Here is a 15,702-nt window from a genome sequence, read left to right as displayed (position 1 = left end):
AATCAAAATGGAGAGAAAAAATACGTGTATCTGATATTTTATTTATATTCCTTCAGAGATCTATATATGAACTAAAAAACAGTGAAGTACAACTTAATAATATTAATTATGAAATGACAATCTGTCTAATAAAATAAACACAATTCTATTATAATGTCAACAACACGAAGCCATACATTACATGCAACAATATCAATCAATGAACCTCCAACATAAATAAAACGTCAAAAAAAAGTTAATGGAATAGCTGCAATAAGCTGAATCTCCTTGATGTGTTAATATAAAAACATTGGGTATAGCTATGTATTCCCAATATGTAATTATTCCCTAAAGTATAAAAATAAATAGAAACAGCAAGAAATTTTCCTTCCTCGAGATTGATACAATCCTTCATTTGTTAATTCTTTTTTAAAAACAGAATATGGATATGCATTTGTTTTTAGATGAAATCTTGATGAAATTCATAAATTGGCTTCAAAAGAAAAACAAACCCTTGAAAAAAAATCCAATTATCTTGTGTCTTTAGGTAAGAAATGTTTATCAAACTCAAAAGTCTTTTTAAAAAAAAAAAATATTTGAGTTCTGCCTAGATATATTCAAATATTTGAGATCAAAGGTCTATAAATGATTTAAATGTGGGATTTTTTTATTTAATAAAATGCTTACAAAAATGATTGCTATCATAATTTTTATCTAAAATTCCATGATATCAAAATTATAAGTTATTGAGCAATGATTTAAAAAAAAAAATTAAGGTACACGCGATAGATGTAAATGAAATATTATTTTCTCAGTATTTATTTTCTGAATTGTTATCAAACAGTTGTTATAAAATTAATCAAAATGGCCTTCGAGATTCATGGTTTCCTGAGAGGTGTGAACCTAGGTCATGAAAAACAAATTGTCAGGCTATTTCATTAAATCTTGTTAATTACATGTAAAAGAAACCCACAAATCAAAAAACCCCAAAACACAAATAATCCATATTCTTTCAAAACCTTCTTGGGTAGATTTTTCAAAACTTGTCAACTTTCCAAGTTTAAGGCCAAAAGTTACTTAGCACATAACTGTAAAAATCAAATGTTTTTTGATGATCAATTGATAATTTTAACTGCATATACCGTTTCCCTAAGCTACATTGTAACACAATTCTGGACATAACAATGCTTTGATCTCCTTTGATCACTGAAACCCTTATTTACCCCAGTTCACAGACAAAAATTTACATGTTTTTCAAAAAAAAACAGACAAGGACTCAATTTTTTTTTTTGGTACAGATTTCCTAACTCTATATTGTTTACACACCAGCTACCGTGTTTTATTTTTCAATTACAACAAACAAAAAAAAGGCTGTCTTTTAAGTTAGTATGAAAATCTCCGAAAAATCAGGTTCACTCCTAGTTGTTGTTTCCGGGAAACTGCAACATGTCCAGCGGATTTTCCAGCTCCTCCACGTCAGGAATTTTCCACTGGTCTTTGCGGCCCACCTCGTACATCTCTTTAATGGCGGCCCGTATTTTGTCGCTGCCCTCTGCGGCTATCTCCTGGTATTTGTCGTACAACTGTAGCGCCGTGTTGGCGTCCTCTACAGAGTCATGGGTGGACGACTGAATGTTTGTTTCTGAAATTATCATTTTGTAAGATTTTTAAAATTCAAACCTTTTTTTTTTTTAAAAGTTCACAATATGAGATTCACGCACTGTATACAGAAATATAGTATCTGAAATAATTTTATTAATAAATTTAATAGAAATTTTACACCATATTTTTTAGAAACCACACAATAAGAGATACATGTAGAAGTAGATAGATACATGTATATACACTAGCTACATGTATCATGAAAATTAATTTTGTTTTATAAGTTAACCATTTAACTGTTCTTTGATAAAGTAACTACAACACAAACCACCAGACAGAATTCTTTATTTTCAGTCTGATTTGTTAACTTTAGATTTTTTTTTTGAAAATTCATTTCACTGCAAAATCATGCTATTATGAAAAATAATTTTGTAACTTTGCTATAATCAGAGCCTCTTAATACATGTAGCTTTTCTCACAAAACTTGATTATCAAAAGCTTATAAACCTTAATTTTTCAAATTTAACATATTAACATATTGCTTTAAAAACTGATTTATTAAATAAAAAGCTTCAATCTTCCAGCTGAACTTACTCAGGAAATACCAAGCCAGGTACTTGAGTGAGATCATCCTCTGTCTGGGGATGTAGAATAGCTGCACAGTGTCTACGATCTGATCCTTAGGCACCTACAAGTAACAAGTAACAACCCTAGTCATTGGTTAAAGCACCTACAACACAAGTAACAACCCTAGTCATTGGTTAAAGCACCTACAACACAAGTAACAACCCTAGTCATTGGTTAAAGCACCTACAACACAAGTAACAACCCTAGTCATTGGTTAAAGCACCTACAACACAAGTAACAACCCTAGTCATTGGTTAAAACACCTACAACATAAGTAACAACCCTAGTCATTGGTTAAAGCACCTACAACACAAGTAACAACCCTAGTCATTGGTTAAAACACCTACAACATAAGTAACAACCCTAGTCATTGGTTAAAGCACCTACAACACAAGTAACAACCCTAGTCATTGGTTAAAGCACCTACAAGTAACAAGTAACAACCCTAGTCATTGGTTAAAACACCTAAAACATAAGTAACAACCATAGTCATTGGTTAAAGTCTTACAGCGTAAGTAACAACCCAAATCATTGGTTAAAGCTCTTACAACACACTGTCAAGTAACAACCCAAATCATTGGTTAAAGCTCTAACAACACAAGTAACAACCCAAATCATTGGTTAAAGCTCTTTCAACGCAAGTAATAACTCTAGATATTGGTTAAAGAACCTCAAACTCCAGTTACAACCTAGTCATTGATTAATGCTATTACAACACAAGTTACAACCTAAATCATTGGTAAAAGCACCTACAACACAAGTATCAACCTTAGTCATTGGTTGAACATTTACAACACAAGTAACAACCCTAGTCATTGGTTTAAAACAGTTACAACACAAGTATTAAACAACCCTAGTAATTGATTAAAGCTCTTATAACAAAAGTAACAACCCAAATCATTGGTTAAAGCTCTTAAAACACAAGTAACAACCCTAGTCATTGCTTAAAACACCTACAACACAAGTAAAAATCCTAGCCATTTGTTAAAGCACCTACAACATGATTATAAGAAAATCTTGTTCAAAGAACAAATGATATATGAGCTGGTTTACAGTATAATTCAAAAGAATCATTTCACATTGTTCTCATAAGTCAAACCTTGTCACATCCACTTACCGTATATTCGGGGGGGGGGGGTTTTGCGTGTCACAAAATTTTTGAAAATGTGGAAAATATGTAGCAATTGTGTCAATCATTTTCTTGCGTTTTAAAAAGTGTCGCAAAAAAAGCGAAAAATTAGATCATTGCGAAAATTACGGGATATACGGTATTATCTGTAGATATTAAATAATTCTAGTAAGTTGACCCCTGCTACTCACAGTGATGTTGATGACCCTGAAGTCCTTCTTCAGGCCGTGACCCACAAACACGACCTTGTTGTCCACCAAATAGCGGAGCTTGACGTAAGTCGACTTGAGGGTGGTCAGGTTTTTGGTGGACAGCTCGGGATTGAGGTCACCAGGGCTGATTCCTGACCACTGGGTCAGGTAGTCCACCACCTGTAATAGACAATGTAATTATCCAAATAATGTAATAAACTATAATCATTAACATGTGTCAATATCAAGCCCAAAATCGATGAAATGCGATTCATATAACTGAACACTACCACAAACTATGGTGCAACTTTTTTTTTACCCTTTTATTATCAAAATATATCACGATTATTCTGTATCTTTCCATTACTCTGGGTATTTTGTTTTTCAGTTTACACATTGAAAAAATATGGCAAATGGGTATTAATTCACAAGTCATTTACCTGTTCTTGGGTCGAGATATAGTCATCTATAAAGGCTGTTCCCTTCTTTTCTCCTTTTCTACAAAAGCGAAAAAATTTCATTACCTTCACTTCCCTTTTCTTCAGAAGATCAAGAACAAACTATTGCTACATTTTTTTTTTAAATTGCATTTTATGAAAAGTCTTTTTTTTGGAGGACAAAGTAAATTTTCTGAATTTAATATTTATAAGCATCAAAATTTGGACACAATACTTTAAACCAACTTCTATACACAACTACATTATTTCGTTATTTACTGTAGATGATTTGATTTGCTGCAATTTATTTTCCTGATTAAGATGTAGACTATCTGTAAAACAAAATAGCAGAGACATTTGAGGTCTGGTTTGCAGCAAGACATATTCATGATAATGGGGCTATTGCAAAGCTCACGAAAATTTACTGCATGCTAATAAGAGTTGGTTTTCAGCATACTGTTTATCCATTGTTTCAACAAAAGCTTTCGTGGGTCAAATAATGATACTAGGGATCCATAAATACTGTTAAATCATTTTTTATCTGTTGGGGTCAATGTTCATGGGTGGTCAAAATTTTCATGGTTTGTGGGGACATAATTTTGTTGGTAGTGTAATCTAAATAATTTTAATAAACATAAAACAAAAGATTGTACATGTATATAATAAGTTTGTGTGGATGGAAATTCATGGGCAAGGGTTACCCACGAAGCCACGAACATTGGTCCCCCATGAACAACGATGGTTCCACAGTACATTAAGAAATTAAGAGTGTTGAAATTGCTTACCCTCTGAGACAGGTCATTCTGGCACAGGTCAAGTGGGAGGGTTTGATCATGGAGCGAGTTCCGTCACTGCGGAGTTCTGATTCTTCCTGTAACAAAAAACAAAACACTGCCGTGATTAGTATCATTTTGTAAAATACATTTTTAACTCGTTTCAGTGATCTGGGATATCTTTGTTATATATAAACATGAATCAAGAATGGAAGTTCATATGAAATTATTGCTATATCATGTCCCTTTTTACTAAGGAATGACCAGTTGAGATTTAACCTGTGATAATAAATTTTCCAAAATCGTTATTTCAATCAATCTTTAGTACATAAGAGTGATTATCATGTGGGAGCAGAATCACACAGATATTTTAAAATTACACAATTAGTCAATTATTATACAGTACTTGGTTGGTAGAAAATCAATGAAATTTTAGATGACCTGATTAAGTGAGACAAATTCTGCATCCAAGGCCACAACATCCCCTTCCTTGGGAAGCTCCTCCTCTGTCAGGGGTTCAAAGGTCACCTTCCTGTTGGCTGGATTGACCAATCCAAAGTCTTCTTTCAGCACTTTGACAGTTATGGGGTTTGTCACTACAAAATTAAGGCATTGACAAAATTGATGAAAAATTCATATGAAAACATTGCCCACCTAATACTATTCATTTTCTTCATATATGTAAACCAACTTTTGTTGGCACTTGTTTTACCTGTAAGTTTGAATACAATAACACTCATTTTTACCTGTAAGGTCATGGAACTTGGTCAGGTGTCTCCTCTTGAAGTAGATGGTACAGGGAACCTTCCAGTCCAGATTGACTGCACAGGCTTCATGCTAAAGAAAAGTAAAGCAATCATATACAATTGCAGGACAATACCATTCATAACAGAAGAACAGAAGGGCAAAAACACAGGTTTATAGGGCTCCACAGTACAAACTTAGGGAGGCTGGATGGTCAACAGATTATCCATCAGTTATGCCTAAAAATTTTAGATATATTTTTAGTCTATATAACCAGTCATTTAGTTAAGGAAAATTCCAAATACAGGTAACTCTCGATGGCTCGAACTTTGATCCCTCGAAGTTCTTGATCGCTCGAAGTGAGTCTAGGGTCCCGATTTTTTTCCCTATATAACTAAGCAAATTTACTCTTGATTTCTCGAACTCTTGATCTCTCGAAACACTTGATCCCTCGAAATCAAACTGAAGTCCCGTTATTCATAATCTATAGTTTTTTACTCTCGATACCTCGAAGTCGCCCTGTATCTCCAAGTGCTATACCTAATTAACACCTACTTGGTCATTAAAATTGCTCCAGGCATTAGACGCGGGACCCGTGTCACGGGTTGTTTATTTAGGCGACACTTGTCCTGCAAGGTGATAATTGTTTGACGATTGCCCATACCGATACCTAATCTATAATCAACACCAACCGTTTTTCGATAATTTGGAGACGCAATGAAAATGAGAAATTAATTGAGACGAAACGATGATATTGAGCCATGGTCAAATTTTAAAATTATAAAACTGTAAAAATTATGTTTAGCAGCATCATTGTCATTAAGGTCTTCCGTTGGAAACGGAAGACCTTATTGTTTTTGCTTTGTTTCTTTTCCTCTATTATTAAGGTCTTCCGTTGGAAACGGAAGACCTTATTGTTTTTGCTTTGTTTCTTTTCCTCTATTATTATTATTATTATTATTTTTTTTTTCTGTCACGTTTTCTCAAAAACGCTTCAGCCGATTTTCGTGAAACTTTCAAATCTTATTCAGGACAAAATTTGTAAGAAAATTACACGAGATTTTTTTGGTCGTCACTTCCGGTACCGAGATATTAAAGATTTTATGTTTTTGCTTGTTCACAATTTTTCTCAAAAAGTATTCAAGATAGGACTTTCAAATTTTCAGAAAAGGTAGAGAGTGAACGGCCGCAGTGCCCTTCGCATATCCGAACGTCCGCCGTCACTTCCGGTCGTCACCGGAAGGAAATGAAAAACCTTAATTTTTTAATTTTTTGGATTTGAATTTTTTTTATTTTTTCATTCGATAGAGACGCTCTCAAAACTTCAGAATATGAAATTCGTTTTAAAATCAATCTATTCATTCTTGAGATTTTGGACTCCAAAGTTCTGAAGCGAGGGTCCGCGTAGCTCAGTCGTTAGAGTGGTGGACTTGTGCCCAGGCGACCCGGGTTCAGTCCCTGAGTGCCGAATCTTTTTTCTCTCTCATTTGTGTTTTGATTAATGGGTTTATCTTTAAAATGATGGATTTGAATGTTTTCCGTTTTATTTTTGTCATAAATAAATAAAAAAAATAGCGGCTTTTTTTAGTACAAATATAGAGCTCTTTTCTGTCAGCAGCTCTCTAAATTACGACGCTCGTCGCATCGCCGACATCAAAGACATGCCGCCGAAGTGCCCCTACAGTTCGACTGCATTAGAGTTCGCTGGGTCGCTTTGCCGGCATCAAAGAAATGCCGCCATCTCAATGACTGTATGCACACAACATTTAGCAATGCACCCACGTAATTCTACTCGGCTTAAAAAGGAGGACTGCTTTGTATTTAATCCCATATATAGATACACACATGGATGTATACATGCGTTTATTGACATAGGTTGCTTATATATTGATTTCCTGAACATTATAAAACGCTATGTAATCTCTCTCTCTCTCTCTCTCTCTCTCTCTCTCTCTCTCTCTCTCTCAAGTACAAATGTTTTAGCATTTGAATAAGAACTAGTACAGGTAACGTGGAGTAAATTGGATAGAGGCTAAATGTACATTGGCGTCCAATAAATTATACATATTTTATATCTAATTACGGGATAATGTCTATGGATTCAAATAATTTGAAATTCATTGTTAAATGATTGTCTTCTTACTGATTGGAAGTCAACGCTAAAAAGTCATTTTTATTAAAGATGGTGTACTTTTTCCTTTTTTGTCCATGTCTATATACTGATACAAATATGTTGCCTGTCTGGGATTAAGAAAAGCCTCCGAAGTTTATACACGTAACTATACGTACGAACGGGTGACTGCGACAAGGTTTAAAAACTGACCACCCGTTTATGGGTGTTTGAGCCTAAGAATAAATAGATGTAAAAAAATCAATAGTTACATCTTTCAAACAACGCTTATATATTGTTCTAACATATGTATTTTATTTAGAAATTGTGTAATATGTGATATTTAGAATTTAATATTCTACGTTTAATATAGCTGTCAACGACCGACCTCCCCTCCCAATTCATGAAATCATTTAGTTTTTCTGGCCCGATTTTACTTGATCTTTGATCTTGGGCCTTTAATTTTAACTAATTACCATTCTAGATTACTGTACTAATTACCAGACCAATTCGTTCATTAATAACAGAGTTATGAAGTTTTTGGCATTTGAGTTTCAATTGTCGTGTTTGACATGTACTATAAAAAAATTCTAACTCCCAAGCCCTTCACTCAATCCTAATGAAAATTTGTGAAAATGAACCTCGGACCCCATTCTTATTGTCTGTGAAATATGCAGCGGATTGAACAATTAAGACAAAATTCCTGAAATTAAACGGCGCTTATTGCCTATACCTGGAAATTAAATTTAAACAGTACACGCACCGACCCCCCCCCCCCCCCCCCCGCCCCTTCCTATTCATAAAATCATTTAGTTTTCCTGGCCTGATTTTACTGGAGCTGTCATCTTGAACCTTTATTTTCAACCTAGTTCAAGTCTAGATTACTGTATTAATGACCAGACCTATTCGTTCATTTTTAAGAGAGATATGAATTTTTGGGAATTCGAGTTTCGATTGGCGTGCTTGACATGTACTGTAGAAAAAAATTCTAACTCCCGAGCCCCTTATTCAATCCTAATGAAATTTTGTGTAAATGTATCTCGGACCCCATTCTTATTGTCTGCCAAATATGCAGCGGATTGAACAATTAAGAAAAAATTCCTGAGATCAAACCGGGAGTATAGCCTGTACGGGGACTTAAAATTTACACAGTACAAGGGATGTAAGCAGCCGCGTAATATTTCTGTTGCATGTATATTTCTTGTTTTCCGTTTAGTCTGTATCTACGATAGCGTGTGAACTACTTATGAATGTTACAACTGTGGAAATTACTGTCATCAAATTTTTACCGAATAAATTTACGTGTTACTGATTTCGTTATTTCTACATTTATAAAGATTTTATCAATCCTGCTGAAATAAAACAGTCAAACATAATAGTAAACGACACGAAAAAACATTCTCAACACTGAAATACATGGGTAAAATGCATCAGTCATTGTTTTAGGACTTCCCCTAATTGTTGTTAACCGAATCTGAGATCCACACCTCAAAATTCTATTTTCGATTTATTTAAGACGAAAATCAAGCTCGGGTCTTTTCACCCCCACCCCCCTCCAGACACAAACACGCATCAATATTTCAAATGACCTCACACTGTTACCAAACCTGAATAGTCAGACATCTTACACGTTGTTTTTCATCTCATACAAAAACTCAGCTCCTCTCCCGGGCGGAAATTTCCAAAATTCAAAGACAAATTCGGGAATTATTTCGCGTCAGCCATGTTTTGAGACACCTGCAAAGGCTGTGTGTTCTAATCTCGCCGGAGCCAAGATTTGTTCTTTCTCTCCTTTTTATCTAATTTTCTAAATAAAATATTCAACATAAAAGGGTGTTGGACTATAGTACAAGTTTAAAAACACTCTTTAATTAAGATTTAGACAAAAACAGTCTTTTATAATTAGGGTCTTCCGTATTCAGCGGACGGAAGACCTCCTCGTTGCTCGCAACGAGATCGTGTCTAGTTATTATTATTAATTTTTTTTTCTGTCACGTTTTCTCGAAAACGCTTCAGCCGATTTTTTTGAAACTTTCAAATCTTATTCAGGACAAAATTTGTAAGAAAATTACACGAGATTTTTTTGGTCGTCACTTCCGGTACCGAGATATTAAAGATTTAATGTTTTTGCTTGTTCACGATTTTTCTTAAAAAGTATTCAAGATAGGACTTTCAAATTTTCAGAGAAGGTAGAGAGTGAACGGCCGCAGTGCCCTTCGCATATCCGAACGTCCGCCGTCACTTCCGGTCGTCACCGGAAGGAAATGAAAAACCTTAATTTTTTAATTTTTTGGATTTGAATTTTTTTTATTTTTTCACTCGATAAAGACGCTCTCAAAACTTCAGAATGTGAAATTCGTTTTAAAATCAATCCACGCATTCTTGAGATTTTGGACTCCAAAGTTCTGAAGCGAGGGTCTGCGTAGCTCAGTCGTTAGAGTGATGGACTTGTGGCCAGGCGACCCCGGTTCAGTCCCTGAGTGCCGAATCTTTTTTCTCTCTCATTTGTGTTTTGATTAATGGGTTTATCTTTAAAATGATGGATTTGAATGTTTTCCGTTTTATTTTTGTCATAAAAAAAAAATAGTGGCTTTTTTTAGTACAAATATAGAGCTCTTTTCTGTCAGCAGCTCTCTAAATTACGACGCTCGTCGCATCGCCGATATCAAAGACATGCCGCCGAATTGCCACACAACATTCAGCAATGCACCCACGTTATTCTACTCGGCTTAAAAAAGAGGACTGCTTAGTATTTAATCCCATATATAGATACACACATGCATGTATACATGCGTTTATTGACATAGGTTGCTTATATATTGATTTCCTGAACATTATAAAACGCTATGTAATCTCTCTCTCTCTCTCTCTCTCTCTCTCTCTCTCTCTCTCTCTCTCTCTCTCTCTCTCTCTCTCTTGTACAAATGTTTTAGCATTTGAAAAAGAACTAGTACAGGTAACGTGGAGTAAATTGGATAGAAGCTTAATGTACATTGGCGTCCAAAAATTATACATATTTTATATCAAGTTACGGGATAATGTCTATGGATTCAAATAATTTGAAATTCATTGTTAAGTGATTGTCTTCTTACTAATTGGAAGTCAACGCTAAAAAGTCATTTTTATTAAAGATGGTGTACTTTTTCCTTTTTTTGTGCATGTCTATATACTGATACAAATCTGTTGCCTGTCGGGATTAAGAAAAGCCTCCGAAGTTTATACACGTAACTATACAAACGAACGGGTGACTGCGACAAGGTTTAAAAACTGACCACCCGTTTATGAGTGTTTGAGCCGAAGAACATATATGTAAAAAAATCAATAGTTACATCTCTCAAACAACGCTTATATATTGTTCTAACATATGTATTTTATTTAGAAATTGTGTAATATGTGATATTTAGAATTTAATATTCTACGTTTAATATAGCAGTCAACGACCGCCCCCCCCCTCCCAATTCATAAAATCATTTAGTTTTTCTGGCCCGATTTTACTTGATCTTTGATCTTTGGGCCTTTAATTTTAACTAATTACCATTCTAGATTACTGTACTAATTACCAGACCAATTCGTTCATTAATAACAGAGTTATGAAGTGTTTGGCATTTGAGTTTCAATTGTCGTGTTTGACATGTACTATAAAAAAAATTCTAACTCCCAAGCCCTTCACTCAATCCTAATGAAAATTTGTGAAAATGAACCTCGGACCCCATTCTTATTATATATGCAGAAATATGCAGCGGATTGAACAAATAAGACAAAATTCCTTAAATTAAACGGCGCTTATTGCCTATACCTGGAAATTAAATTTACACAGTACACGCACCGACCCCCCCCCCCCCCCTCCCCCGGCCCCTTCCTATTCACAAAATCATTTAGTTTTCCTGGTCTGATTTTACAAGATCTGTCATCTTGAACCTTTATTTTCAACCTAGTTCAAGTCTAGATTACTCTACTAATGACCAGACCTATTCGTTCATTTTTAAGAGAGATATGAATTTTTGGGCATTCGAGTTTCGATTGGCGTGCTTGACATGTACTGTAGAAAAAAACTCCCGAGCCCCTTACTCAATCCTAATGAAATTTTGTGTAAATGTACCTCGGACCCCATTCTTATTGTCTGTGAAATATGCAGCGGATTGAACAATTAAGAAGAAATTCCTGAGATCAAACGGCGAGTATAACATGTACGGGGACTTAAAATTTACACAGTACAAGGGATGTAAGCAGCCGCGTAATATTTCTGTTGCATGTATATTTCATGTTTTCCGTTTAGTCTGTATCTACGATAGCGTGTGAACTAGAACTGTGTAAATTACTGTCATCAAATTTTTACCGAATAAATTTACGTGTTACTGATTTCGTTATTTCTACATTTATAAAGATTTTATCAATCCTGCTGAAATAAAACAGTCAAACATAATAGTAAACGACACGAAAAAACATTCTCAACACTGAAATACATGGGTAAAATGCATCAGTCATTGTTTTAGGACTTCCCCTAATTGTTGTTAACCGAATCCGAGATCCACACCTCAAAATTCTATTTTCGATTTATTTAAGACGAAAATCAAGCTCGGGTCTTTTCATCCCCCTCCAGACACAAACACGCATCAATATTTCAAATGACCTTGCACTGTTACCAAACCGAATAGTCAGACATCTTACACGTTGTTTTTCATCTCATACAAAACTCAGCTCCTCTCCCGATTTGCTCTTTCTCTCTATTTCTTTCTCTCCTTTTTATCTAATTTTCTAACTAAAATATTCAACATAAAAGGGTGTTGGACTGTAGTACAAGTTGAAAAACACTCTTTAATTAAGATTTAGACAAAAACAGTCTTTTATTATTAGGGTCTTCCGTCTTCAGCGGACGGAAGACCTCCTCGTTGCTCGCAACGAGATCGTGTCTAGTTATAATGATTATTGCTGAACAAGTTCTTACAGCTGGTGAAGGACCCGTACAGTGGGAACATTGGGTGGTACTCAGTTATCACATTTATGATATGTCGATCGTCTGGCAGTACAGTAGTACTGAGCAATCTGGTCTTAATATGATGCATAAAATAAATAATTATTATGAATTTACTTAATAGTTGTTTTATTCAGTTTTAAAGAATAACATCCATTTCTGTATATTTTACTGAAAAGGAAACGTTGTTTAAGCATGTGCGTAAGGTTAGCACTTAATAAATGGCTGAATCATAACATCCGGTAAGACTAATTTTAAAACCCGTCGGTCAACCTGGAAAATTCCGAACTCTTGAAAACTCGAACTCTTGAAACCTCAAAGTTTTCCCTCGGTCCCATGGACTTCGAGCTATCGAGAGTTACCTGTATGTTAGTTTTAAAATTCAAATGTTTTCCTAAATCTTTATGTAGAGCTCTTTTTCTTAAGGAGATTAATATAGTCTATAAATAGTCATGACCATCGAGCCCCCTTTAACAACATGTACAAAAGATAGATGGACACACTCACCTTCTCAATGGGCAGGATGGAGAAGTCATTGAACAGGTACCACTGTGTACAGGTGACCTTCTCCTTCCGCTGGTGGTAGGTCTCGCCCACGTTGATGCACGCCACCAGATTTCCCGCCGTCTTCTCGTCCTTGATGTTGTACACCACCGCCAACACCTCGTAGTATTTCATGGTGGGGGGTGGGTCTCTTGGCACTGCTTGCTGTAACAGAGTAACAGAGAATTTGAGTTTGAGTAACAAGGCATGCTAAGGCTTAAACAGTCAAACTCACATGGTTATGGGATAGGGAAGGGGGAAAGTCTGGACCATTGCTTTCAACAGAACATGGGAGTTTGAGTCACATTATTACAGCAGTAAAACTTATCAAAAGTTTACTCAAACAAGTTATTTTGACATAAGTTTTTTGAAGGTCTCTATGCAAATGCAACTAAGGTAGAGAGTCAGCAGGCATCTTATAACATTTTAATTTATTTATAAAGAGTACTATTTAGCATGTGGGTTTTTTTCAGTTAGGGTAGTCTTGACTAATTTCATTTCAAAATATGCCTGTATAGGCCTGAACTACCAACTTAGTCCATGAACTAGTAAAATAAGTCCTGTTGGGATCAATAAAAATGCAATTCAATATTCACAATTCGAGTCATGATTGTGTCCTACTAACCTCATCTGGATACTCCTCCACATTGAGAGTCCCGTCCGGATGGAGATCCATCATCAATCCAAGTGGGATCCACTGACAGTCTATGTCCTCGTCATAGTTGTGTGCGGCCGGTTCACTATATCAATAGAAAACACACTACTGTCACATAATGTCACTTATTTGTAAAGTGAGTATATTTCATAATTCTAATCATGCACTTGACTTTAAACAAGTAAAAAATTGATTATTACGACTACACAACACAAAATGAAATGAAATACAAGAGGCGCATGGGCCACATCGCTCACCTGAGGAACAATAGGTATGATAAAATCAGCTCAATGGAGTCATAATACAAACTATCTGGACAATATACAATAATTCATGTAAATCCTGTATAAATAAAATCCATTTTCCCCTGGATATTCTTATGTTTATAATCATTAGTCCCTTTTCTAACAGGATGATTTTATAGTCATATCATGTGTTGAGTATTGCAGTTCTCAAAAAGATCCCTAACAATAGTTTATATATGGGATATTAACGTACAGTAAACTCTCAACCTTCTGGTGAGGCCAAAGAATTGTCCTGGGGCCAAAGTCTTAACAATGATAAAGAATCATCTGGCTGATTAGTTTCTGAGAAGATTTTTAAAGATTTACCCTATAAATTCCTTTGTTAAACTTTGACCCCCCCCCCATTGTGGCCCCACCCTACCCCTGGGGATGATTATTTTCACAACTTTGAATCTACACTACCTGAGGATGCTTTCACACAAGTTCCAGCTTTCCTGGCTGATTAGTTTCTGAGAAGAAGATTTTTAAAGATGACTCTGTTTATTCCTATGTAAAACATCGACCTCCCATTGTGGCCCAAACCTACCCCCAGGGGTCATGCTTTTCACAAATTTGAATCTACTCTAACTGAGGATGCTTCCACACAAGTTTTAGCTTTCCTGGCTAATTAGTTTCTGAGAAGAAGATTTTTAAAGATTTACTGTATATAATCATATGTTTAACTTCAATCCCCCATTGTGGCCCCAACCTACCCCCAGGGGTCATGATTTTCACAACTTTGAAACTTCACTACCTGAGGATGCTTCCACACATGTTCCAGCTTTGCCTTCGAATTAGTTACTGAGAAGAAGATTTTTAAAGATTTACTGTATATATTCCTATGTTAAACTTCGATCCCCCATTGTGGCCCAACCCTACCCCCGGAGGTCATGATTTTTACAACTTTGAATTTACACTACCTGAGGATGCATCCACACAAGTGTCAGCTTTCCTGGCTGATTAGTTTCTGAGAAGGAGATTTTTAAAGATTAACTGTGTATATTCCTATGTAAAACGTCGATCTTCCATTGTGGCCCAAACCTACCCCCGGGGGTCATGATTTTCACAAATTTGAATCTTCACTACATAAGGATGCATCCACACAAGTGTCAGCTTTCCTGGCCAATTAGTTTCTGAGAAGAAGATTTTTAAAGATTTACTTTTTATATTCATATGTTAAACTTCGACCCTCCATTGTGGCCCCACCCTATCCCCAGGGGTCATGATTTTCACATCTTTGAATCTACACTACCTGAGGATGCTTCCACACAAGTTTCAGCTTTCCTGGCCGATTAGTTTCTGAGAAGAGGATTTCTAAAGATTTACTCTATATATTCATTTGTTAAACTTCGACCCCCCCCCCCCCCCCATTGTGGTCCCATTCTCAGGTGAGCTAAAAAGGTTAAGTTTACAATTGAATAAGTTGGTTTCTGGAAGAACAGATTTTGAAAATTTTCGTAATAAATATTGACAATTTTTTTTACTTTTTAAAGCGCTATGCATAGCTCAGCCCTTTATTGTCGTTAGACTTCAACTTCCGGTGCATCGAATAACCGCCCCCTCTAAGCAAAAGTATACATCATTTAAACTGGTTAGGGAACCAGTTTCAGGGGTTTATGCACATAACTGCATGGGCTATTGTGAATCTAATTTACG

General features: G+C 35.5%; 1 protein-coding gene across 1 annotated transcript in view; it reads right to left on the bottom strand.

Annotated features, from left to right (window-relative positions):
- Positions 1–21: 21 nt before the first annotated feature.
- The window catches only part of LOC128162802 (PAN2-PAN3 deadenylation complex catalytic subunit PAN2-like), a 34,130-nt gene continuing 18,449 nt past the window's right edge, over positions 22–15,702 (bottom strand). Inside the window, exons 21-29 of the mRNA XM_052826181.1 lie at positions 13,733–13,847; positions 13,072–13,272; positions 5,485–5,575; positions 5,180–5,334; positions 4,751–4,836; positions 3,969–4,026; positions 3,529–3,708; positions 2,176–2,269; positions 22–1,621 (exon numbers count right to left, since the gene is read on the bottom strand). Coding sequence (XP_052682141.1) covers positions 1,398–1,621; positions 2,176–2,269; positions 3,529–3,708; positions 3,969–4,026; positions 4,751–4,836; positions 5,180–5,334; positions 5,485–5,575; positions 13,072–13,272; positions 13,733–13,847 — 1,204 coding nt within the window. The 3' untranslated portion in view covers positions 22–1,397. The remainder of the gene's footprint in view (positions 1,622–2,175; positions 2,270–3,528; positions 3,709–3,968; positions 4,027–4,750; positions 4,837–5,179; positions 5,335–5,484; positions 5,576–13,071; positions 13,273–13,732; positions 13,848–15,702) is intronic.

Source organism: Crassostrea angulata, chromosome 9, assembly GCF_025612915.1.
Source record: "Crassostrea angulata isolate pt1a10 chromosome 9, ASM2561291v2, whole genome shotgun sequence".
NCBI classification, from domain to species: Eukaryota; Metazoa; Mollusca; class Bivalvia; order Ostreida; family Ostreidae; genus Magallana; species Magallana angulata.
Note: the sequence above shows the minus strand (reverse complement) of the source record. Positions and strands in the feature narration are given on the sequence as shown.